Raw genomic sequence first — 26829 nt, 5'->3', positions numbered from 1 at the left:
ACAGTGGATACAATATACCACATTAGCAAATGTGCAGGTGAACATCTGCTTGATGTGGAAGGTTTTCTTGGGGACTGGGACAGGAGTGAGGGGCAGCTTCACTGGCCCTATCCCCTACCTCTTCCTCCGTTATATCGATGACTGTATTGGCACTGCCTCATGCTCCCAAGAAGAGCTCGAATGGTTCATCCAATTCACTCACACCTTCGACCCCAACCCTAAGCTCACCTGGATCATCTCCGATACCTCTCTCTCCTTCCTGGACCTCTCTGTTTCCATCAACCACCTGGAAACCGATATCTATTTCAAGCCCACTGACTCTCACAGCTACCTAGAATACGCTGCCTCCTACCCACCTGCCTGCAAAAATGCCATCTCCTATTTCCAATTTCTTTGCCTCTGCTGCATCTGCTCCCAAGATGAGCCATGCCACTCCCGGACACCCCAGATTTCCTCGTTTTTCAAGGACCACAAATTCCCCTCCACAGTGGTCGAAAACACCCTCAAACGCATCTCTTGTGTTTCCTGCAACTTATCCCTCACACCCACTCCCCGCAATTACAACCCAAAAGACAGAATTCCCCTCATCTCACATATCACCCCACCAACTCCGGATTCAACACGTCATCCTCTGTCACTTCCACCATTTGCAATCTGACCCCACCCTTATCTGCCTTCCGGGGGGGACCGTGCTCTCCGCTACTTCCTTACCCACACCACATTCCCCACTAGCCCCACCACCCTGTCACTTTTCCCTGCAACCACAGGAAGTACTACACCTGCCCTTACACCTCCCCCCTCATGAAACATAATTTATTAAAAATTAATTAAAATACAAACAAAAATAGGAATTTAGAATGACTTAATGATTGGAAAACTTAACAGAGTAATAGATAATTAGTAATTAATACTTGCTAATAGTTACTAATAATTAAAAGTTACTAATAATGATCATTACTAATGAACAATAAATAATAGATATTCCTAATTAATTGTTGCAATTTAGTAACATCCTATAAACACACTCCTCAGTAAAAAGCAAAATTCAGACATAGATTCTCACATGAGGTTCTCCCATCCAGGAAGAAAAATATCGAGGAAAATCAGAGAGAGTAGCAGCTAGGAGACAGCAATAAACAACTGCACCTCCCAGTTATGAACCATTTTAACTCCCCCTCCCACTCCTTCAACAACATCTCTGTCCTGGGCCTTCTGCAGTGCCATAATGATGCCACCTGAAGGTTGTAGGAACAGCAACTCATATTCCGCTTGGGAACCCTGCAGCCCAATGGTATCAATGTGGACTTCACAAGCTTCAAAATCTCCCCTCCCCCCACTGCATCCCAAAACCAGCCCAGCTCGTTCCCGCCTCCCTAACCTGTTCTTCTTCTCACCTAACCCCTCCTTCCACCTCAAACCACACCTCCATTTCCTACCGACTAACCTCATCCTGCCTCCTTGATCTGTCCGTCCTCCCCGGACTGACCTATCCCCTCCCTACCTCGCCACCTATACTCTCCTCTCCAACTATCTTCTCCTCTATCCATCTTTGGTCCACCTCCCCCTCTCTCCCTATTTATTTCAGAACCGTCTCCCCATTCCCCTCTCTGCTGAAGGGTCTAGGGCCGAAACATCAGCTTTTGTGCTCCTAAGATGCTGCTTGGCCTGCTGTGTTCATCCAGCTTCACACTTTGTTACCTACGGTGCTGTAAACAGCTCTGAACACCACACCTGAAGGAGGGATACATTGGCCTAAGAGGAAAATGTGGCTGAGATTTACCATAATGATTTCCGGATTTCTAAATTAGAGGCAAGAATTACACCCATTAGGATTGTATTCCCTGGAATCTGAGAAGGCCTAGAGTGAAATGATCACTGTTTTCAGTTCTGAAGAGGAACAGATAGGACTGACAGTGGGGAAACTGCATCGATTAATTGAGTAGCCTCTTTCTGAGATTTAAAAAAAATAGAGCCAAGCTTTCAGAAGTGAAATTAGGACACTTCTACTCCATGTAAAGGTTGGTAGAAATGTGGAATTCCCTTCTGCAAATAGCATTCAATGCCAGATCATTTGTTAATTTTAGTACTGAGGCTGATACACTTTTTGATTTGTTTACTAAGCATTATTGTGGGACAAAAGCAAATATGTGGACTTGGGCCACGGATTATGGAATGGCACAACAGGCTTGTGAATCAAAATGGCTCACCTCATTTTCCCCTGATATCTCTCCTCCATATGCCACATTGTCCCTTCTCGCTTCTGGATGCATAATTCAAAAGAAACTTCCACAAACCGTGACTTCTTGTTTCCTGGAAATCAAAATTCTTTTGACAGGAGATCAAAATCCACTCTTCCTCGCGCAAGTCTTCAGGCTTGTCAGTGCAACAGAATTGGTTTTGAGAATCCACTGTGGTACAAGTCCGTCTCATGCCGTCGCCTAACGCAATGTGTCAGAGCTTTATTGAAGTGCACCATTGCAAGGCCTACAGTCAACTCCTTTTGTGTTTTTTTATATATAGAAAGACTATGTAAATCCAACCTTTCTCAGGTTTCTGCAGCAGCAAAATAGTCCAGGCATGTTTCTAAAGAGAGCAGCTTGTTTTTTGAGATTAAGGTGAAGTTTGGGTAACCTCCAGCAGACAGTGATTGATGAAAAAACCTTTGTGGTTAAATAGCAGCTTGCATGTGCAAAATGGATTTCCACTGAAAGGATAGCAGGCGCAACCAGGGAATTTCACAGTGTGCCTGTGAACAATGATAGACCACTTTTATACAGACTAACCTATTGTTCTAAATTTAATTACAAGTGCAGTTGTACACGAAAGCAAAAATAAAAGACACTGCTGAACACCAAAACCACACAGTACTCTGGTGAGTAAACTGGAAACATTTGACTTGAGCTAAAGCATACTTCTTCGGTCTCTTAGGAATAAATCAGCAAATTCTTCTCACCAACATATATTGACAGTCTAGAAATTAAGTGTAAGATATGCTGGCTTCCAGTCCCAATAGAAATTGGTATGTTTTCATTGCAAGTAAAGATTAGTGGTCACAACTGGGATATTTATCGCTTGGAATTCATTGATGTAGAGACACTTCTTCTGAAGAAGTGTAGCAAATAATAAAACTGAGCAGCCTTCATGCCTTGGTAGACCATGGGATTATCGGTTCTAACCAGCAGCTTCTGTTATGTAGTCTGCTGATTTTAACTCACAGCAGCAATCATAAATTATCCTTCTGTGTGACATAGTTCTTCATTTGCTAACAGCTTGAGTGCGCTGACCCCAAATTTCTGCTTTGCTCACTGATGATGGCTTCTGGATGGGGAGGTAAAACCTGACTGCCTCTAGTTCCCCTGACCCGTGACCGATTTCCCTGATTCAGGTTAAGTCAATGACACCAGGCGCTAGGTCAGTTTACGGAAGGAGATATTGGGGGGCATTGCTGTCGGAAGATTATTTTAAAGTTAGGCATTTGCAAACTTAATGGTTCACATACTACCAAGATTTATCAGATCATTTGTCACTTATTGGTACCTGTGCTGTAGTGCAGTCCTGATTGGAAGGATTCAAACCTTGGTTTTCCACAAAAAAATTGGATTTCGATCTGACTTGGTGTTCAAGACACTTAGGGAGACAAAAGAGAGAGGTTGGAAATTAGGTAGCATGGCGGTGCCAAGGGTTCACTTTATTTCTGAGTAGAGGGGTGATGATGGTTTTGAAGGAAGGGTAGATGGTACTGTAAAAGAGCAAACAAAATGCTAATGACCCGAGCTAGGTTGGGAGCTGGGAAAGAAAGTTGGGTGGTCGCATGTTTGGTGGGAATAGGTTTGAGAGGCCAGGATGTGGACCTCCTGGACAAGACAAGCTTGAAAAACTGTGAGGGGAGATAAAAGAACTAGAGAGTGATGCAAGTTTAGAGGGAAGACACAGAAGAAGAATGAAACAAAAGTGGAAATTGCTGGAAAAACTCAGCAGGTCTGGCAGCATCTGTGAGCGGATATCAGAGTTAACGTTTTTTGGTCGATTGTCCCTTCCTCCGGACTATGAAGGATGTTTGGCCGATTAGGCAAGTGGAAAGGAGGGTGTGGCAGAATCATACGCCCCAACAGTTCAGTCTTGTGATGGTGCTGCAAGTTGTAAATGCAGGCTGCACTATAAACAGTTGGAAAACGAGCAGGGACCCTCTGAGGACAGGCAAGCATGGACTTTGTAGGAACAAAAACAAAGTTGCTGGAGAAGCTCAGCAGGTTTGGCAGCATCTGTGAGTGAAAAAACAGAGTTAACGTTTCTGGTCCAGTGACCTGTCCTCAGAACTCTGTTTTTTCCTTCACAGATGCTGCCAGACCTGCTGAACTTTTCCAGCAACTTTGTTTTAGTTCCTGATTTACAGCATCAGCAGTTCTTGCAGTTTTTATAGACTTTATAGGCTATGTACGATACCTGCTCACCTACGACAAGCTGCTGAGCTGCCAGCTTGAATTCCAGAGACTTGCAAACCTCAGTAAAACGATGTTTCCTCAACTCTATCTGAAGTGGAACATCCTTTGTTTTCCATGAGAGGGAACATCCATTCAGCATCTGAAAACAAGATGCTAACTCGGGAGAGCATAGGACCACTGAAGGATAAAGGAGGGAATGTATGCTTGGAGGCAAAGGATGTGGACTAGATCCTAAATGAGTATGTTGCATCAGTATTTGCCCAGGAAAAGGACATGGAGGATAGTGAGACTTTGTGGACCATGCTGATATGCCAGAGCCTTTCAAGATCAGGAAAGATGTGGTGTAGGTGTCTTAAGGATTATAAAGGTGGATAGGTCCTCAGGGCCTCATGGTGTCAACAACAGGCTATTAAGAGACGCAAGAGAGGAGATTGTTGGGGCCTCGACCAATGTCTTTGTAGCCACTGGAGAGTCCCAGAGGACTAATAGTAGCTAATGTTCTTCCTCTGTTCAAGAAGGGAAATGGGATAATCTGAGAAACCATAGACCAGGGAGTCTCACTTCGCTGGTTGAGAAGCTGTTAAAGATGATTCTCAGGGATGGGATTTATGTGCATTTGGAAAAATGTGGCCTAATTAGGAGCAGTCAGCATGGATTTGTGCAGGGCAGGTCATGTTTTACTGACTTGATTGAATTCTTTGAGGAGGTAACAAATATATTTCAGAAGGGTAAAGCAGCCAAAGCTGTCGATATGAGTTTTAGTAAGGCTTTTGGCATGGTTGGCTTATCCAGAAGATTTAGATGTATGGGTTCCATGGTGACTTGGCCATTTGGATTCAGAATTGGCTTGCTCGTAGAAGTCAGAGAATAATGGTGGAAGGGTTTTTTCTCAGGCTGGAGGTCCACGATGAGTGGTGTTCCGTAGGGGTCTGTGATGGGACTTCTGTTGTTTGTGTTATAAATAAATGACTTGGATGGAAATGTGGATGGATTGGTTAGTAAGTTAGCAGATGACATAAACATTGGAGGAGCTGTGGATAGCATTGAAGGTTGTCAAAGGACACAGTGGGATGTAGATCCGATGCAGATACGGGCAGAGAAATGGCAGATAGAGTTTAATCGGGGCAAGTGTGAGGTGCTGCACTTTGGAAGATCAAATGTTAATGGAAAGTATGCAGTAAATTGTAGGAATCTGAACAGCACTGCAGTGGAGGCTGAGGGGAGACTTAATAGAGGTTTATAAAATCTGAAATGCATAGATAGGATTGACAGTCAGACTATTGTTTTTCCCCAAGAGTTGAAATGTCTACTACTAGGGGGCATGCATTTAAGGTGAAAGAGGGGTAGTTCAAAGGAGACGTGAGGGGAAAAGTTCTTTGTTTACACAGAGTGGTAGAAGTCTGGAACACACACCCGGCTGGTGGTAGAGGAAGGTACAATAGGGGCATTTAAGCGGCTTTTAAAAAGGGGCATGAATATGCAACGAATAGGGGTGCTTGGACAAAGGGCAGGCAGAAAGGATTAGTTTAATTAGACATCGTGTTCGGCACAAGATGGTGGGCCGAAGGATCTGTTCCTGTGCTGTACTGTTGTATGTTCTACCAACCCGGTCAAATCCCCACAGCATTGTATATGTTTCAGTTCAGTCACCACTGACTCTTCTAAACTCCAGACGATACAGGCCTAGCTTGCCGACCCTTTCTTCATAAGGCAAGCCACTAATTCCAGGTAATATCTTCGTCAGCTAATAGCCGAGTGAACTGACCCCTGAGCCAATACTTTATTTTGATATGCTCAGGCATAATTGATGCCAGCAGGGTCATTAAAAACTTAAGTGGCATCCATCATGCGTGTGTGAGTTTCTTGCATTCACTCTGTTCTGTCTCTGACTCAACAGTGAGTGGTTTACTGGTGGTCCCTGTCTCCCACTACCCTGGTGGAGGCTTATGTGTAGACATTCCTGCGATTCAGCAGAATGACACTGCAGTGCAGCATTGGGCAAGCACTGAACCACCACCATGAGAACACATTATTTGTACAAAGAAAATTGGTAATGAAAAGTGAGATTAGTTTTTGGAATTTAATGAAGAAGCTGCAGAAATACAAGCAGAGGCTCCCTTGTGTTGTACAAAGAGCATTGTTATTGCAAAATAAGCATGCAGAATTATTTATTGGAATGCATAGTTTGATCAAAAAATTGGGGTAAATTATTTTGCCATAATGGCCAGAGTATTGTATGTATCTGATTATATAGGTAACCGGTTGCAGGTACTGCGCTGAAATTAGATAGTCCAAATAGACCTGTTGTATAGTTAACGACTACCTCCGCCCAGGGTGGCAGAGTGGCTCAGCGCCAGGGACCTGAGTTCGATTCTACCCTCCAGCGACTGTCTGTGTAGAGTTTGCGCATTCTCCCCGTGTTTGCATGGGTTTCCTCCGGCTACTCCGGTTTCCTCCCAGAGTCCAAAGCTGCGCAGGTTAGGTGGATTAGCCATGGGAAATTGCCCGTACTGCTCAGAAAATGTGTGGGCAGGCTGGATGGATTAGCCATGGGAATTTCAGCGTTACGGGGATTGGGTAAGGGACAGGTCTGGGTGGGATGCTCGGTGCTGACTGAATGGGCCAAATGGCCTGCTTCCACACTGTATGGATTCTATGATTCCAACTCTAATGACTCCAAGGTACACACCCACCCACCCCATAACCCCAAGTGTCTCAGTGGTATGCCGTTGTCTGTCTAAAATATTCCCAGCAAATCGTACAGTTGCAGTTGCCTTGGTATTTGTTTCCTGCCACGACATCTGTACAAAGGGACACAGACTACCATTTGGGAAACTATTCCTTGTCTACACAAAGTAAAGAATATAATGCCTCTTTCTCGTCCATGCCTTTCTGGACACTGCACATCAGTGTGTAGAATAACCAGTATACGCTGTTGTTTATAATGCCATGGCTTTCTGTGTATAATATATATGATAAATACCCCCTACAGTTTGATGTGCACAGCAAGACCTGTCCAAACAGTACAAGTTGTAAATCAAATGCTAGCAAAGGGTGCCTTGAACTGGCTCGGCCCTGAGGGTGTTGCATTACTTGACCAAAATAATGATTTGTAAGTATGCAATGCCTTTAATGTAGCAAACAATGCCATGATGCATCACAGGAGCGTTATTAAACACAATTGGGATTAAGCCACACTATGAACCATTAAGGCAGCTAACAAAATGCCTAGCCAAAGAGGTCAGATTGGAGGAGAATTTTAATGGAGGAAAGAGGAAGAGAGGCAGAGACCTGTTACAGGAAGGATGTCATTATACTGGAGAAGGTTCAGAAAGGATTTACCAGTCTGTTTCTGGGATTGGAGAGGTTGAGATACAAAAGTAGACCGGAAACACTGGGATATTTTTCCACTGGAGCATAAGAGGTTTGGGGGGTTGACCTTAACACAGGTTTGTAAAATTGTGAGGGGCATAGATAAGGTGAATGACCAGGGTCTTTTCCTGAGGATGGGGAAGTTCAAAACTAGGAGGCATATTTTTAATGGGACAGGAGAAAGTTCTTAAAATGAAAAAGGACAAAGGGCAATCTTCTTACACAAAGAGTGGTTAATGAGTTGAATGAACTGCCAGTTGAAGTGGATGCAGGGACAGTTACAATATTTAAAAGACATTTTGGATAAGTATGTGAATGGGAAAGATTTGGCAAGATATGGGCCAAGCGCAGCCAAGTGGGACCAGTTTAGTTTGGTAACATGGTCTGCATGGTCTAGTTGGACCAAAGGGCCTGTTTCTGGGCTGTGTGACGCTTTGATAGGAGGGAACAATTAAAACTGAGGATGAGTGCTGATACCTGGAATCATCTGAGATCGGAAGAGATTCCAGAGACAGGGAAGGGTAAGGCAGTGGAGGGACCGGGAATTTAAACTGGAGACATTACAGGTTAAAGCCAATGTCAGTCAGCAAGCTAAAAGGTGGAGGAGGACTGGAATTCAGTGTGCAAAATGATGGAGAATGCTGAAATTTTGATGCCCTCGGCTTTCAGGTGGAAGTGGGAAATTGATCAGAACTTGGGTTGAAATAGTCAAATCTAAAGAATAGCCAAATATGAGCATTTTCTTTGAGTTTTAAATGCAATTATGCTTAGGATAATCTTTTAGGCAGTGATATATGCTCAAGCCCCGATTAATGATCTGTAAAAGTGGTCATTTTCCAAATTTCTGAAAATATTACTGCTATCAAATGAGTATTGGTCAGGTAATTTGTATAGTGCATGTATACTGCTTCTCTCAGGGACGTTATCCAGCTCTCTGTGATGCCTACTGCAGGAGGCTACGTCAATCTGCAACACCCCTCTGTGTAAGATTGACGATTTAGTCATCTGTGCTGAATTCTGGATAAGTTTATCCTATCGTTTTAAATCCACTAGAAAGTTGATTGACAACAAAAACAAAAGTTGCTGGAAAAGCTCTGCAGGTCTGGCAGCATCTGTGGAGGAGAAAACAGAGTTACCCTTTCGGGTCCGGTGACCCGTCCTCAGAAGTGATGGTGGCTGGGTAAACATAAATTTATATGCAGAAAATAGGGAGGTTGAAGGGGCGGGATGGGGGTAGGGAGTAAACAATAGGATAGAGCCCGAGGAGAGAGAAAGGCAGTTGGACAGACAGTTGTCCAAGAGTTTCTCTCTCTTTGGGCTCTATCCTATTGTTTATTCCCTACCCCCATCCCGCCCCTTCAACCTCCCTATTTTCTGCATATAAATTTATGTTTACCCAGCCACCGTCACTTCTGAGGACGGGTCACCGGACCCGAAAGGGTAACTCTGTTTTCTCCTCCACAGATGCTGCCAGACCTGCTGAGTTTTTCCAGCAACTTTGTTTTCATTCCTGATTTTCAGCATCTGCAGTTCTTTTGGTTTTTACAAAGTACAACTTGCCAGAAATGCAATACCTTCACTACGTCTATCTGAGCTGGATTCAAACATGGAGACAAAAATGTGTCATGCAAATTAAATCTCTTGATTTCACATGTTCTAAAAATCTAAGCATGTAAGTGTAACCTTGTTGAAAATTTTGGCTTGAACAGCAAATATTTATGTGCCTTGAAAACCTATTTTGGTCATGTAATTTTAAAACCTGGTTTTGAAGGTTGAAAAGCCAATGCCTGTGTAATACAGTGCCAATGAAGCTCAGTATTGAATTGAAATAACGTTGAAGGCAAGCAGAACTAGAGGAAGTGAATAGCATGCAAAGATGTGCAGGCCAGGTGGATTGGCATTGCTAAATTGCCAGTAATGTCCGGGCGTGCGCAGGCTGGATTGATTCGGACTTGGGAGCAGCAGGCTTATAGGAATATGGCGGGGTGTTTGTCTGGGTGTGATGCTCTTTGGAGGGGCAGTACAGATTCAATGATTGAAATGGCCTGCTTCTGCCCTGTAGGGATTCTATAATTCTCTGACAGTTCTGCATTTCCAACACTTCTGGACTAGAATATAGAAAGAAAGCTGAGGGAGGTGGCACATTTTTAGAGTCCACAAAATGATCGAAGAGTGCGAAACTGTACTATCCTCACTGAAGTGAGAAAGGAGAACCTTTAGAATAATGCTGCATCACAGCACAGTGAAAGTGATGCAGAGGTTTCATGATCTTTATTGTACATGTTGGGTTCTACTGGAACCATCTTCAAATACTTGTGAAGGTTTACTGCCACCAATCTTCCTTGTTGGATTTAGCCTCAGTAGAAAATTGTCACAATCTTGATGAGCAAGATTTAAGACTTTTTTTTTAATTTGTGGGAAATGGGCAGTGCTTGTTGGCCAGCATTTATTGCCCGTCCCTAGTTGTCATTCAGAAGGAGGTGCTCAGCTGCCTTCTTAAGTCACTGCAGTCCGTCTGCTGTGGGTTGACCCACAATGCCGTGAGGAAAGGGATTCAGGGATTTTGACCCAGTGACGGTGAAGGAACAGTGATTTAGTTCCGTGGCTTGGGAGGGAACTTGCCGGTGGTGGTGTTCCAGTGTACCGCTGCCCTTGTCCTTCTAGAAGGAGGTGGTTGTGGGTTTGAAAGATTCTGCCATAAGATCTTTTGTGAATTTCTGCAACAAATCTTGTAGGTAGTCTACTCTGCTGAATATCAGTCATGGAGCGAGTGCATACTTATAGATATGATGCCAATCAAGCAGGGTACTTTGTCCTGGATGATATCAAGCTTCTTGTGTTGTTGGAGCAGTGCACATCCAGGCAGGCAAGTGGGGAATATTCTATTGCAATCCTGATTTGTAGATAATGGACAGACTTTGCAGAATTGGAAGGTGAGTTACTCACCGCAGAATTGTGAATCTGTGGCCTGCTGTTTGTAGCCTTTGTGTTTATGTGTCAACTCTAGTTGAGTTTCTGGTCAGTGATAACTCCAAGGATGTTGATAGAGAGCAATTCGGTTATAGTAACGCCATTGAATATTAAGGAGCTGTCGTTAGATGGTGCTTCTTCTTGAAGATGGTCATTGCCTGGCGTTTTTGTGCCGTGACTGCTACTTGCATCTTGTGAGCCCAAGCCTGGATATTGTCCAGATCTTGTTGCATTTGAACATGGACTGCTTCAATATCTGAGGAGTCATAAATGGTGGTGAACATTCTCCAGCCATTGACGAACATCCCACTTCTGACTTTGTGATGGAGGGAAGGTCATTGATGAAGCAGCTGAAAATAGTTTTGCCTCAGACATTACCCTGAGCAATTCCTGTAGAGGTGACCTGGAACTGAGACAATTGACTTCTGACAACCATGACCATATTCCTGAGTGCCAACGATGACTCTGGAATGTTATGCCATGTAACTAACTACTGAGGTGGGTTAAAAGTGACAGCCCTTGACATCAAAGCCGCATTCAATGGAGTGTGACATCAATGAGCCCTCGAAAAACTGGAATCAATAGGTATTGGGGCAAGCTCTCCATTTAAAACCTGAAAGTTAAAACTTCTATGCAGAGAGTTTGCCCTCATGACTCATTTTGCTAAGGGGACTTGATATCACACTTGGTCGATGCAACGTTGATGTCAAGGGCTATGGGGTAAATGATTGTCTTACAAGAGACAATCAGGTTCTATTTTAAGATTAACAATACATTACTAGTTTACGTGCTGTCAATACTAAGGGGAATTACTGAAGCAATGTACATACTCTCGTGAACTCATGCGGAAATTGTGGTACACATAGGAAATTGGTTAACTCCTCCCAGAAATACCCTTTAACTTCCCATTAGACAGATTTTAGCCTGTGCTATCCATTAATCCTTTCAGGTACTAACTGCATCGTACAATAGCCTTCACCAGCCTGTGTGGAGCAAATGGTTTACATAACACAATGGTTCTCAGTGTAAGAGATGGTTCAGTTGAGGTTAAAGGAAAAAACTTTGGCAATTTCCCTTTTGAGCACTGATTGTTAGAGAGAAAACAATGCAGAAATGAGACCAGTATACTGGGTAAAAGCCAGCTTGCAGAAATGTGGCATTGCCCATTTAAAAATGGAGATAAGGGAAAATCGCAGTCATGTGTTTTTTGGACTCTGCTTTCATCACCTCTTCAGCAAATGAGTCCTTGAATATTTTTAAGGTAGAAGAAGATTGATTGTTGTGAAACAAGGAACTGAAAAGTGAGCTTGAGAGATAGTAGGAACTACAGATGCTGGAGAGTCTGAGATAACAAGGTGCAGAGCTGGATGAACACAACAGGCCAAGCAGCATCAGAGGAGCAGGAAAGCTGATGTTTCGGGCTTCGACCTTTCTTCAGAAAGAGGGTCTGAAGAAGGGTCTAGGCCCGAAACATAGCCTTCCTGCTCCTCTGATGCTGCTTGGCCTGTTGTGTTCATCTAGCTTTACTCCTGGTTATATCTGAAAAGTGAGCTTGTGGTTTTGAGGTTACAATCGGATCGGTTATGATCACATTGAATGACGCAATGCTGACCACTGCAGGGAGACAGGATTAGCATACATTTGTGTGAATCCTCTGTAAATACCCAGACAAGCCCAGGAATCTCCTGCGAGTGTTGAAAAATCAGTGAATACCTACACGTGTTGTGAAACCACTTTTATAAATCGACACACACCCAGCAATCATGTGTCCTGCTGATGCATCCAGAATACTCCCCTGAGGGTATGGATGCACTCCCAGGAAATGTTTGGGAATATTAACACTTCAGGAATCCCTCTATGATCCTTCTGAATGCAGATATATTCCTGGGAGCCCCTGTAAACCATCAGACGCTCCCAGGAACCTACTGAATATTTTCAGGCAATTCCCTGTAAATGCTGCCGCACTCTTGGGAACTCCCTGCAAAAAGAAAATGCACTCTCACCCTCCACTCGCCCAATAGACCAACGCTATTTCTTACCTACGTAAACACACAGCCCCTCAGTAATGTCATCTGAAAGCATCTCAGTTTCAACATGCACCCACCTTTACCTCATCATCAACTCTTTTGTCCCCCTCCACTGTCTACCTGTATTGTGTAAGATCCAGTGTCAGGTGAAGGAAAACAATTCCTCCCAATTTGTATTTTCTTTATTCACAGGGTTTGGGTGTTCCTGGCCAGGCCAGCACTTATTGCCCATCCCTGAGGGTAGTTGAGAGTCAAACACGTTGCCGCGGGTCTGGAGTCATGTGTAGGCCAGACCGGGTAAGGATAGCAGTTCCCTTCCCTAAAAGTCCCGGAAGCATTTGTCCAACAATTGACAATAAGTTCACAGTTATCATTAGATTCTTAATTACAAGTGTTTGTTGAATTCAAGCTCCACCGTTTCCACATGGTGGGATTTGAACCTGGGACCCCAGAACATTACCTGGATGTCTGGATTAACAGTCCAGTGGTAATACTATTAGGAAGTTGCCTCACCTTAATTAAATATTGGGAAGACTGATGCCTCACTGTTGGTCCTCGCCAAAAAGTCCATCTCTTCCTGCCACTGAATCCATCCCTTTCCCTTGAGTCCACCTCCATAACATCACCCATCTCTGCCCCTGCAACAGTTCTTCTCTTACTCAAACTCCTATCTATGTTTTAGTTACTCAAAGACTTGAATATACTTGTGCACACTGTCTGGCTCCCATTTGCTATGCTACAAAGGTTTGAGGTATTCAAATATTCTGCTGCCCACATTTACAGTGAATATCATTCACCTATTACCCCTGTGCTTGCTGACCTACTTTGCATCCTGGTTAACCAGTGCCTTGCTTTTCAATTTCTTCCATGATGTTAACCTGTACTCATGTCCAGTCCCACCACTCTCCAATATATGTACATTCCTCCAGTTTTTGTTTGATAAGCATTGATGGTGACAGTTACTCCAGCACTAGTGACCATGCATTCAGATGTCTGAGCCCCCAGTACTCTAGAAGTACCTCTTAAACCTCTACATGACTACAAGTTGCTTGTCTCCTTTCACATACCTCATGAAACTATTTGTTTGATTTGGATTTTGGTCATTTGCCCTAATATCTTCTCCTGTGGCTCGTAGCTTCCCTACAGTGTAGAAGCAGGCCATTCAGCCCATTGAATCCACACCACCCCTCCAAAAAGCATCCAGTAATCATGCAATTTACCTGCATACTTTTGGATTACAGGAGCATTCAGAGGAAACCCATGCATACACAGGCAATATGTGCAAACTCCACACACAGAGACCCCAACAGTGGAATTGAGCCCAGGTCCCTGGCACTGTGAAGCTGCAGTGCTGACCACTGAGCCACCAGCTCGCCCACGGCTGACAGTCACGTTTTGTGTTTACGATAGTCCTGTGAAGCTCCCTGGGGTGTTTTATTATTAACGGCGCCACACAATCGTCCCATGTTTTATCTTCTTGTGATCTACGTTGCAGTTGCAAAAGCAACTTTCATTCTGTCTCCCAAGCAGTGATGAAAACTATTTTATTCCAGATCATTTATTTCATGACTTATTTCTGCCATTAATTATAATTCATTTCTGACCATTCAAAAAAACGCAAAGAGAATGGCTTACAATGCACTTTCATGTTGTGAGACAGGACCTACTAACAATTGCCCATCATTGGACTGCAGCAATCCAATTTGACTTGTGACTTAGTAGGTTAAGACATTAGTGTCGTCAACGATCTAAGATCATACTGGAGTCATGAGAAATTAATTTTTATTTTTGTTTAAATAAAGAGCATGGTGGAATCATTTGATTTCCTGAATTGCATTTATTGTTGAAGGGTTGTTTTTTTAAGGATCTTTGTATCAAGATGAATCTGTCTCAATGCGCTGTTTCATTTGCAGTAATACAAATGAGGGAAGCACCGCGTGGGATGTGGGAATACACATGTCAATGCGGGGAGGGTGGGAGTGGGAATTTGGCGGGGAGGAGCGTGGTGGATAGGTGCATGTCAGAGAAGGGTAAGACTGAGGATATTGTGACAGACATGCAGAGACAGAATGTGGCTGTCGAGGAGAGAGTGGGAGTATAGAAGGAATATTGGAACTAGTGTAGAAATAATAATCAGCTTGGGCAAGTCTATACCTCTTCAGAGCATAGAAAGCATCACTGTTTTACTGGTGCTCTGATTCTGTATTTCGTGCTAATTTCAACCTATTAAATAGTTCTTGATATATTTTTCAAGCCATCAATAATAGCAGATTTACAAGGTTTCTGAGGCAACAAGAAAGACTACACTGTTTTCTGCACTTAATATACATTCATTTTTCATGATATGATTTGTTTCTTTACATAGCAGCAGCACTCAAATAACTGACTCCTACAGTCAGTAAATTATTCCTGACTGACATCCAGTAATAATGTTGATCTATGATTGAAAGCTGCCACTGTCACAGGAACCCAAAACTGAATAAGCCATGGCAAATTTATAATGTACATGAATATAAATAATGATTGACTATAATACAATAATCTATTTGTTACTTGAATGACTTCCAGTCATAAATCATAAAGATATACAGTATGGAAACAGACCCTTTGGTCCAACTCATCCACGCTGACCAGATGTCCCATATAAATCTCATCCCATTTGCCAGCATTTGGCCCATATCCCTCTAAAGCCTTCCTATTCATATTCCCATCCAGATGCCTTTTAAATATTGCATTTGTACCACCCTCCACTACTTCGTCTGACAGTTCATTCCGTACAGATACCATCCTCTGCGTGAAAAAGTTGCTCCTTAGGTCCCTTTTAGATCTTTCCCCACTCACCATAAACCTATGCCCTTAAGTTTTGGACACAGCCACCCTGAGGAAAAGACTGACTTGAGGGTCAGCCTTTTTGAACTTGTGATTATGTCTGATACTCACTTAGATTTTGGTCTGTAGCACAATGTCTATTAACCATATGTGAACATCTCAAGTAGATTCCAGCTGGTAACTGACTCCCAAGTGTCCTGCTATACAAAAACATGTCTTTGGGTATTCAGTTTGATGTGCTTTGTCTGTATCAATCTTGGAAATGCAAGCATAAACCTCACTTCAGATACAAGACAGTATAAGTAGAGGAAAAGCTGCATTGTCAGAGGTTGCATTGTATTTTCAGAGCATGCTAAATCAAGGTGGGCGCCAATAAACCCTTGTGTCTGAGATGAGGAGAAAGAGAGTCTTGGTGGGCCTGGCCCATGTTAATATGCCAACTGGCTGAAAAGCAGCTTATTAACTCTAGGTTATTTCTGTGTTGGGTTCACACCAAGGGCAGGATCTTGTGCTCTTTCCTGCAGATGGTTTGGTGACAAAGAAAAGCATTTAATCAGGCACAAGGAGGTGGCTGGGGCCAGCACAGCCTTCCCATTTTTAGCCTTATTATATCCATGGATAAATTACCTGGACCAGATGGACTACACCCCAGAGTTCTGAAGGAGAAAGCTGAGGAGATTGTATCCGTTGGTGCTAATCTTTCAGGAATCACCAGAATCAGGGAGTGCCCCAGAGGGCTCAAAAATTATTAATGACCTGGATGAAGAAATTGAGGACATTGTTGCTAAGTTTGCAGATGGTACAAAGATAGGTGAAGGGTCAGATTGTGTTGAGGAAGTGGGAAGGCTGCAGAAGGACTTGAACAGGTTAAGAGAGTGGGCAAAGAAGTGGCAGAAGGAATACAATGTGGGAAAAGTGATGTGATGCACTTTGGTAGGAAGAATAGAAGCATTGACAATTCTCTCAACAGGGAAATGCTTAGGAAATCTGAAGCACAAATGGCCTTGAGAGACGTGGTTCAGATCTCTTAAGGATATCATGCAGGTTCACTTAGCAATTAATGAGGCAAACGCAATGTTAGCATTAATTTCAAGAGGGTGAGAATACAAGAGCAGAGATGTACAGCTAAGACTATATAAAGCTCTGGTCAAACCGCATTCAGAGTACAGTAAATCTCTGTATCTGCAAAATCACAAATTACAAATTTGCTAATCGGCATGAAAACATAACTAACAACAAATGTCCGTCATCCGTGATGTTTTTAACCATTTTGACCTATTTTTATTGGCTGCCCACTCTTAAATTTCATCATTCATGGAGATTCTTAGGAGTGGAACCCTTTGGATACAGAGGAATGACTGTACTGTGAGCAGTTTTGGGCCGCATATCTACGGAAGGATGCGTTGGTGTTGGACGGAGCCCAGGGGTTTACAGGAATGATCCAGGGGATGAAGGACTTGTCATGTGAGGAATGATTGAGGTCTCTAGTCTGCACTCAGTGGATTTTAGGTTGAGTGGGGATCTGATTGAAACTTTGCAGAATACTGAGAAGCCTTGATAGAGTGAACGTGGAGAAGATGATTCCACAAAGAGGAGAGATTAGGACCTGAGGGCAAAGCCTCAGAGGGAAGGGAGGACTAAGATGACTTTAGAACTGAGATGAGGGGAAATTTCTTCAGCCAGAGAGCAGTGACTCTTTGGAATGAATTGCCCCAAAAGGCTATATGAAGGCCAAGTCACTAAGTTTATTTAAGATTTGAGGTAGATAGGTTCTTGGTTAGTAAGGAGGTCGAGAGTCTCAGAGAGATGGTAAGAGAAAGGGGTTGAGAGACATGTCAGCCATAAATAAATAGCAGAGCAGACTCAATTGATTGAATCGCCTAATCCTGCTCCAATATCTTATGGCATTGACTTTATCTGACTTTATTTTCTGTTTCTTGAACTAATTCTTAATCTGTGCCAGCAATATTCCACCCTATCCCATGTGTTCAAATTTTGCTTACTTGTCTTTGTGAGACCTTAGAAAAAGCCTCTTCAAAATGTAAAGAGACCCCACCTCTTATTATCGCTTTCAAATAGTTACAAACTGAATATTTCAACAAGTTTATCGTGAAAAATTTCTTTTTCATAAATCCATTTAATTTTAAACAGTCGCAATGTTGTTTTCTAAGAATCTAGCTGTCACATACTTTATGAGAGATTCTCACATTTTCCCTCATCAGAATAATAGGTCTCTAGTTCCTTGTTTCCTCTTTCCCTCCTTTCACATCATCTTCCTGCATCTGCAGGATCTATTCATGAATCTACGGAATTTTGGAAAATGACCACAAACACAACCATTATATCCGTAGCTCCCTCTTTCAATGTTCTGGGATCCATAGGTCCAGCGTTATATCAACTTTTAATCCCTTTCATTTTTCCAGTGCTTTTTTTTTAAACTTTTTTTTGATTCTGCATTCCAACTATTTGCATGTTTCTCTAAAACTTCTGGGAGGATAATTGAATGTTCAGAGCCAAAAAAAAATCATAATTGCCTTGTTTTTAATTTCCCTCCATTTCCTTTATTCCCCATTTCAAATTCTCCTCTCTCTGCCTGTGTGGGCCCACGTTAGTCTTTACCAAACCTTCCCTTGTTTATATATGTTTCAGAGCTTTTACAGTCCATTTTTGTGTCTTCCTAGTTAATATTAGTGACCTACTTTCTCTTTCCCTTTCTTTCTCTGCTTTTCAGTAATAGAACTGATGTCTCCATGATGAGCTGAATGGTTTCCTTCTGTGCTGTAACTGTTGTGGCTCTTGACCTCCTTTGCTGAATTCTGTCCCAGAGTTCCTCGGTTCAGGGAACCAAAGCCGAAGTGGAACTGAAAAGAGATGTTGTGAGTCTCTTGCCAGCTCTCCAGTCAGCACCCCAGACCCTTTGTTGTCAGCACAGAATTTTCCCTTTTGCCTGGGCCCGAAATCTATGTCTTTATCTGAGATCCTAAGGGATGCAGTTAAGAGGGAATGATGCCAGAGCAGGGGAAATGTCACTGGAGGTTGAAAGAATGTTTAAATGTTAGTCGCTGACAGAGGGCGAGAATGCGGAAAAGATACCTTTTGGGATATAGATGTTAAACTTATAAGGAGAAAGTCAAGAGTCAGGATGGTGGGAAGGAGTGAATCAAGACTGGGAGGAGGCCAATGAACCCAAAAGGTGGAAACCAGAAGGAGGAAATAGCCACCAGTGACTACAGTCTGAAACGACACTGACTGCAAATATGATTGCTTCAAATGTTTACTTTCTTGATATGCATTTCGAATGTAGACTTCCATGTTAATAACCTGTCTGGAAATCGGGTTTACAGAGGGAAAGTGGTACAAGGTTAGTAATAAGTACTATCCATGTCCTTCAATTGGCTTTTAATTTTCAACTTGATCTCTGTATTTTGTTACAGGCAGAAATCACCACAGTTTCCCTCATCAGAGGGCACTGATTGATGTAACAATATCAAAAAGATGTTTTGAGACCATAAAGATAAAACTGATAAAGTCCGCTGCATAAAAAATTGAAAAGGGTAAAAGATTGCTTTGATGCATTGTTATTATGGTCAAAGGAGAAGCAGCACTGCTGAGGATCAAAGTCACTCACTAAGCAAAATTGCTTGTTTATAATGGACGCATCTTTTCAATCATACCATCCTTGGTTTATTATGTGCACAGTAGGCTGCCTCTTCATTCTGTAACTATTCTTGCCCCGTTATTTTCCCTGCAGTGCCCTCTGGGACTCAGCCCGATGAAAGATGGTTCTGGCTGTTATGACAGACACATTGGCATTGATTGTTCAGACGGGATGAATGGCGGTTGTGAGCAACTGTGCCTGCAGCAGACCATGCCTCTACCAGACAACCCCTCGCACTACAACATTGTGATGTTTTGTGGGTGAGTTTTCCAGGTTTTGCTTGTTGATTTGCTCAGTGAACCGCAGAGAAGGGAAAGAAAGTAAGCGCGTATTAAGGTGATGGGCAGAACCGAAGCATGGAGGGAATAAATATCAAAGCTTGCAGTCCTACATCTCAGCCAAATTTTCTTGTTTCTTCTCCATGCTGAGTTCCTCTTACAGAAGAAGTTTTGATCCAATATGTTACGCATTAACTTAAAAGTGTAATTTAAAATATTAAACCATGAAGTACTGATTGAATGAAGAATGCATCATCTTGGAAAGAGAGATTCATGCCTAGTTCCTGTCTGCCTCTAATCATCCCTTTTAATCTTTACTTCATTGTCTTGTAGTATAAGAAAATGCTGTCTTTTTTGTGTGTGCAGTGTACTGTTGGCACTTATGACTTCGAGGCTATTGGCAGAATACCATCAGTTATTGCGATGAGCTTAATCATAGACATGTCTGCAGGGTTCAAGATGGGTTCAAATATATGACACATTGTGGATACACACATCTGCATATCTGAAACTGAGAAACTTTTGTGCCGTGCATGCCCGAGAAAAGAGCTTGTTCTTCGGTGAAACTTGAACTTCATTGTCAGCCCATATTCATGACCTGCTGATTAGTTCTGCATAATAATCGGATGGGCAGACAAAACCAGAGAGACAAAGCAAGATTTTCTTTTAAATAAAAGAACAACACACAAAGCTTCTTTAATGGTGAGTTCCCTTTAAGTACACAGATTCAATACACAGAGGGCCACCTGATTGAACAAAACGATTTATAGATGAACACACTAATGCGATCATTTACACACAGCACACATGAGATTGATCCCAAAACTCATGAACAGAAATCTCATCAGGGATTTGTTAAGTGTAATTAAACCTGCTTAATGTAGCACTATGCAAGACTGGGTAGAGTTGCTGGAGAGCAGTGTTCAGGACCTTTATTTGGTTAATCCTGTAATCAACCAGAGGTTAATTTGAAAGCTCATTTCAACTGTGCACAATTTATGCATAAGAACTTAAGACCAAGACACATCACATCATCCTGGCTATTCTCCCCTTCCTGTGTGCTGTCATTTGTAATGCCAAATGATTGTCATTCTTCAGTTATCGCTGAGGAATGAGTAACTGTGAATTTGCTTGATAACCTTCACTTTCTTATCTTCTTATAACTATTTAATAGAGAGAACATTTTTCTCCTTTCACACGTCCCCTTTGATTCCCAGATACAGACCAGCCCGCAGATGATAGAATTATGAAATGAAACTCTAAAATAGTCAAAAGGTCAGATTGTATCTCTGGTGAGGGAAACAGAGGCAACATTATAAGTTGATTACCCATCAAAAAGGCATCAACTCTTTTATAGAATTTAATGTGGGTGATGAATGCCTCATTTACAAGTTGAAGCACAGCTCTGAAATTCCCCATGTCACTTATCCTCTGGGGAGGCCTGATGTTCTTCAATTGCATTCAGGAGCTGACCCAGCTAGAGTGGGGGTCTCCTATTCAACTCAGTCCCTGGTACATATTGCCTCTTTGACCCACAGGGATCAATGGCAGTTGCTGTAGAGCTGGCAGAAAAGATTGGTGATGGATCTTTGCATAGAGGTGAGTGTGAGCTCAATGGGCTTGCTGGCAAGGGTGGCCTTCTAAGGAGCTCTGCTAGTCTCCACAAAGGAAGGCTGCCTCGAGTCATTCACACTCCATGTGAGATTTCCATTGTTTTCACATGCCAACCTCCCAATGACCCTTCCCACCACCTCTAAACTCACATGGTGTAGGTGCGTGGGGAAGCGTGTGTCAAACTGCACCTACCAGCTATGATCTTTGGTACAATTGATAATACAATAGCTGAAAGATTTCAGAGCAAATGAGATTAAGTGATGCTTGAATATTATCTTAAGAGTAAATGAAAGCTGTTGAAAGTGAATGGTGTAAAATGTCCTGGTAGGGTTGCTCGTCTGTGTAGATGCTGTCAGACATGTGGAACAATTCTCGGCTACCCTAGTGTTTATATTCCATATGAGTTTCTTTCCAACTTACTTCCTTCGAGTCAACCAACAAATCCAAGTCCTTTTGTGCTCATCTATGTGCTAACTTCTTAAGAGCATTATTTTATTCTATTTTCTCAACTTTTCTGTTGAGGCAGGTTCTCCATACTAACCATTCTTTGGTCACAAAAGTTTCTCTGTTGCCCTAATGCAGATGGTCTTTTTGGAGCCCAGACAAGTAGCAGTGTCTTATTTCTGTTGTGATGCAGGATGATGAGAGAGTGGAACATTCTTTGGTAATAAACTGTTGCTATAAGATGCTCACATCATATCATTTTACATTTTAGGTTTACTGTCATTCCTTGCTGCAACCTTTCCCTGCCCCTATTCCAACGCTTACTTTGTCTGCCTGCCCCATCCCTGTAGAGTGGAAGCAAGCCATTCAGCTCATTGAGAATCCACACCAGCATTTGAAGACCATCCCATCTAGACCCACCCCGTACCCTATCCCTGAAACCCTGCATTTCCTATGGCTAATCCACCTGGCCTGCCCACCCTGGACACTATGGGGCAATTTAGCATGGCCAATCCACCTAACCTGCACATCTTTGGACTGTGGAAGGAAACTGGAGGACCTAGAGGAAGCCCACGCAGACATGGCGAGAATGTGCAAACTCCACACAGAGAGTTGCCTAAGGCTGGAATCGAACCACGGGTCCCTGCTGCTGAGAGGCAGCAATGTTAACCACTGATCTACCATGCCGCCCAAACCCCTGCTGCCTCCTCAGCTTTCCACCTTCTGCCCTTATGCCACTCGCTTCCTCACTGAATCCGCTTCCTTCTCCTAGTTGCCTTCCAGGACTTACAATGAAGGGCTCTGCCTAATGGCATGTATTGGTCAGCACAGGGATTCTGTTCAGTACTGTACTTGCATTGTACAATATTTCAACTTGCACATTGACATTCTCCAGGCAAAGAACATGTCCAGAGGAACCTAATTCTGACTTTAACATAGATTTTTTGCAAGAACATGTGTCTCATTTAGTCATTGCACTAAATATTGCAATTTTCAGTAAAGCTATTACAAAATTACATGCAAACCTAGTGTGGCTCAGCCATTGATGTGCTGTTCTCGCAAAATCAATGTATCAATGTAACAAACAGAAAATTGGAATGCTCAAAATCAAATTTCTGAATGAAATTGAAGTATTTGAAGTACTGAATGAACATGCTCTACAATTTTTAGATTTTAGATTTTATTGTCACGTGTACTCAACTACAGAAGTACGGTGAAAAATGTACAATGTTGTCAAGCGTGGCACCATCTTGGGTAACAAAGTACCCACGTATTTAAAAAGAGTTTAGGTACAAGGTAGTCAGAGAAAGAAGAGTTAAAAAGTTAAGCATTAATTTGTAGAATAGTGAAAAAATAAGGAAATAGGAAATAATGTACATTGAAGTCTTTTGTAGTTTAAGCCAGGAAAATAAAGGAATAAGTCAAAAGTTCCCTGAAGAATCATCATTACCAAATTGATTTGAGACAACATCTTTCATATAAGCAAGGAGAGGTCTTGAATGCAGTGAGCCACAAGGTCCATATTCAACTTCAGACTTAATCACAATGTTTCCTCTAAATTTTTTTTAATGTTGTGTGGACCTCCAACCTGCTTAGAGGGAACATAGCTTAGTGGCCACAGAAGATGTGCTCAAGACGTTGCCAAACATGGCAATTGTCAGCCTGTAATTCCTTCCGATTTGACCACTTACCTGGGAATTAGGGTGACAATGGATTTGTGAGCTTGAAGGTGAGGCAATAAATCCTGAGTGCTGTGTCAATTGAAAGGGTTCAGAAAAGATTTACAAGATGTTGCTAGGGTTGGAAGATTTGGGCTGGGGCTATTTTCTATGGAGCATTGGAAGCTGAGGGGTGACCTTATAGATGTTTATAAAATCATGGAGGGGCATGGATGGTGTGAATAGACAAGGTCTTTTCTGCAGGGTGGTGGAGCCCAAAACTAAAGAGCATAGGTGTAAGTTGAGAGGGGAAAGATGTAAAAGGGACCTAAGGGGCAAAGTTTTCATGCCGAGGATGTATGGAACGAGCTGCCAGAGGAAGTGGTGGAGGCAGATACAATTACATTTACATTTAAAAGGCATCTGATAGGTACATAAATGGGAAGGGTTTAGAGGGATTTTGGCCAAATGCTGGCAAATGGAATTAGATTTATCCAAGATATCTGGCCAGCGTGGACGAGTTGGACCGAAGTGACTGTTTCTGTTCTATATGCCTCTATGACTAATTAACTCGGAGTGGGAGAAGCACAACATGCAGCTGCTCGGAACTACTGAGTTCGAAAGGACAGTAAAAAGAGCAACAATGCCATCGCAGAAAATCTGTGACATCACTTTTTGGTGAGAAAGTTGCTGTTAGGACTGGTCTTTGAATTGCTGCAAATTAAAATAACTTTTTTTTAAGAGAGTGGAATTTAGTCACATTTTGTCTTAGTCATAGAGCCGTACAGCAAGAAACCACACCCTTTGGTGCAACTTATCCATGCCAATCAGATATATTAAATTCATCGAGTCCTATTTGCCAGCATTTGGCCTCCACTACCTCCCCTGGTAGCTAATTCCCATACACACGCCACCCGCTGTGTGAAAAATTACACTTTAGGGTCCATTGTAAATTCTTCCTCTTTCACCTTAAACCTATGTTTCCCTTTGGTCAGTGAGGCCAATGAAAGGAAATCAAATTGTGCCAAGTACAAATTGTTGATGCTGTGATATTCCATTTGGTCCCAATTGATGACAATGATGCTATTTGAAAGCCACTGGGGATATTAAATTATAGCTTCATGGTTAATCTTTAGTACAATTGATATCAACTGGTAGCTGAAAGATTGCATTTCAGTGCATATGATATTAATTGATGCATAAATATTACTTAAGACTAAACAAAAGTGGTTAAAAATGAATGATGTCAAATTTTCTGGTAGGGATAACCTCACAGAGCATCTTAAAGGACTTAGGGTACCTGTAGAGAGAAAGAGAATGTAATTGAAAAGCGTTTCATGGCACTTCACAGGAGCGTTATAATTTTTGCTTGAGTGTATTTGTGCAGTGGCGTTAATGAAATAAAATATTCAAAAAGGCTATTTAGAAGTGTAATGGAGCCATTTAACCTGATATTAGGGCAAATGAAGAAAAGATTGGACAAAGAGACAGGTTGTGATTCATGCCTGTGAAGAAGGACAGAGGGGTTTAGGGAGGGCGTTTTGGTCTAGGCAGCTAAAAGCGCTGCAAAGATTGGGGAAACAATTAAAATCAGAGATATACAGGAGTCAGAATGAGAGGAGTGCACAGTTCTTGCAGAGCTGAAGGAGGCTACAAAGACAAGGAGGAACAAGGATAAGCATTTTCAAAAAGGTGAGGTCTTGGTCACTTGTAGACCAATGTACATTGAAGCGGTTGGTGAACTGGCCAGCAAAGCTTTGAATACAGCTCAAATTCATGTAGAGTGGAAGGTTGGAAGTAGACCAAGATGGATTGGAATCTTTTCTTTATTTACGGACTTTGAAATCTGCAAGACTTAGATGGTAGATGACTTCAACAATTTCACATGGCCAGATAACAGATATCACCAGCTGCAAGAGTCAACAGGAAAGGAATTTTGAGGATATTCATTGAATTATCAAACATCATTGTATCAGAAAATTGAAAGCAAGCAAACATGGTGTTTCTGTCATTCTATGATTAGCTTTTACTGTAAATTACACGTGAGAGGGAAGTTATCCTAAAAGGCAGACAAAAGTCTACAATACTAACAATAAGAACAAGATAACATAGATTGAAAAAGAGATGAACTAAATTTCAAACCTCTTCAATATCTTCCACAATGTCACAGCCATTTCATCAAGCCGTGGAAATAGGATTTAGCTTTACAATGTTCCTTATAATTTAGAACACTTTACCTATGACCTCTTGTCAGAGTCAGAGTCATACAGCATGGAAACAGACCCTTCGGTCCAATACATCCAAGCTGACCAGATATCCGAGACCAATTTGCCAGCATTTGGCCCATATCCCTCTAAACTTTTCCTATTCATGTACCCACCCAGATGCCTTTTAAATGTTGTAATTGTACCTGACTCCACCACCTCCTCTGGCATCTCATTCCATACACTCACCACCCTCTGCACAAGAAAGCTTCCCTTCAGGTCCCTTTTAAATCTTTCCCCTCTCACCTTAAACCTACACAATCTAGATTTGGGTTCCCCTTTCCTGGGGAGAAAGACCTTGGCTAGTCACCATATCCATGGTCCCTATGATTTTATAAGGTTACCCTTCAGCCTCTGATGCTCCAGGGAAAATAGTCCCAGCCTATTCAGCCTCTCCCTATAGCCCAAACTCTCTAATCATTGCAATATCCCTGTAAATCTTTTTTGAACCCTTTCAAGTTTAATAACATCTTTCCTATAGCAAGGGGACCAGAATTGCATGCAGTATTCCAAAAGTCACCTGACCAATGTCCTGTACAGCTGCAACATGACATCCCAACTCCTGTACTCAATGCAATGACCAATAAAGGCAAGTTTGCCAAACAACTCCTTTACCATCCTGATGGCCTAGCAAGCCACTCAGTTCCAGGACATTTAGGGATGAACAATAAATGCCGACCTAACGAACAATGCCCACATCCCATGAACAAATCAAAAAAAGTATTTCACCATCCAAAGCATTCAAAGTCTGATAAACTAAAGGCAGGGAGGGTGCTGTAACCTCAAAGCCTGGCTGAAATGTAGGGCATACACTTCATACAGCTCAACGTATTATTTTAGTGTGGTGTCAGGCTCAGTTTGAAAGGCGCCAACCACCATTACATGAGCAACTATCCCTTATATCAAAGAAGATTTGTAAGCATGTGAGAATTCTTTCTGTAGTGACACCTCACATAAGTAATGTCTCTGATTCATTACAGTTCATGGCTTTTCCCACATTATTTAACATACAATGCATAATGTTATAATCACAGCCCAATTAACTATCCAAATTGGCATGGAATTGTTTATTTGATCTTTTGTTTAACACCTCTAGGCCAGATGTACCTGGCTCCTATATACCTACCTGTAAATTTATCTGCCCGGCTACCATCAAAGACCATTCCTAAAATCCATCTCTCTGAAATAATTTTCCCGATTAGCATCTATGAAGTGCTGTAAGGTATTTTTCCAGCAGTACTGACACCGCTTTAGGGCAAGTTGTGCTCAAACC

The 26829-nt window shown here is 42.3% G+C and overlaps 1 protein-coding gene across 1 annotated transcript in view; it reads left to right on the top strand.

Moving 5' to 3' along the window:
- astn1 (astrotactin 1) overlaps nucleotides 1–26829 on the top strand; it is a 1971124-nt gene that overhangs the window by 1236608 nt on the left and 707687 nt on the right. The window contains exon 12 of the mRNA XM_048538653.2: nucleotides 19392–19558. Coding sequence (XP_048394610.1) covers nucleotides 19392–19558 — 167 coding nt within the window. The remainder of the gene's footprint in view (nucleotides 1–19391; nucleotides 19559–26829) is intronic.

Source organism: Stegostoma tigrinum, chromosome 8 (assembly GCF_030684315.1).
Source record: "Stegostoma tigrinum isolate sSteTig4 chromosome 8, sSteTig4.hap1, whole genome shotgun sequence".
NCBI classification, from domain to species: Eukaryota; Metazoa; Chordata; class Chondrichthyes; order Orectolobiformes; family Stegostomatidae; genus Stegostoma; species Stegostoma tigrinum.
Note: the sequence above shows the minus strand (reverse complement) of the source record. Positions and strands in the feature narration are given on the sequence as shown.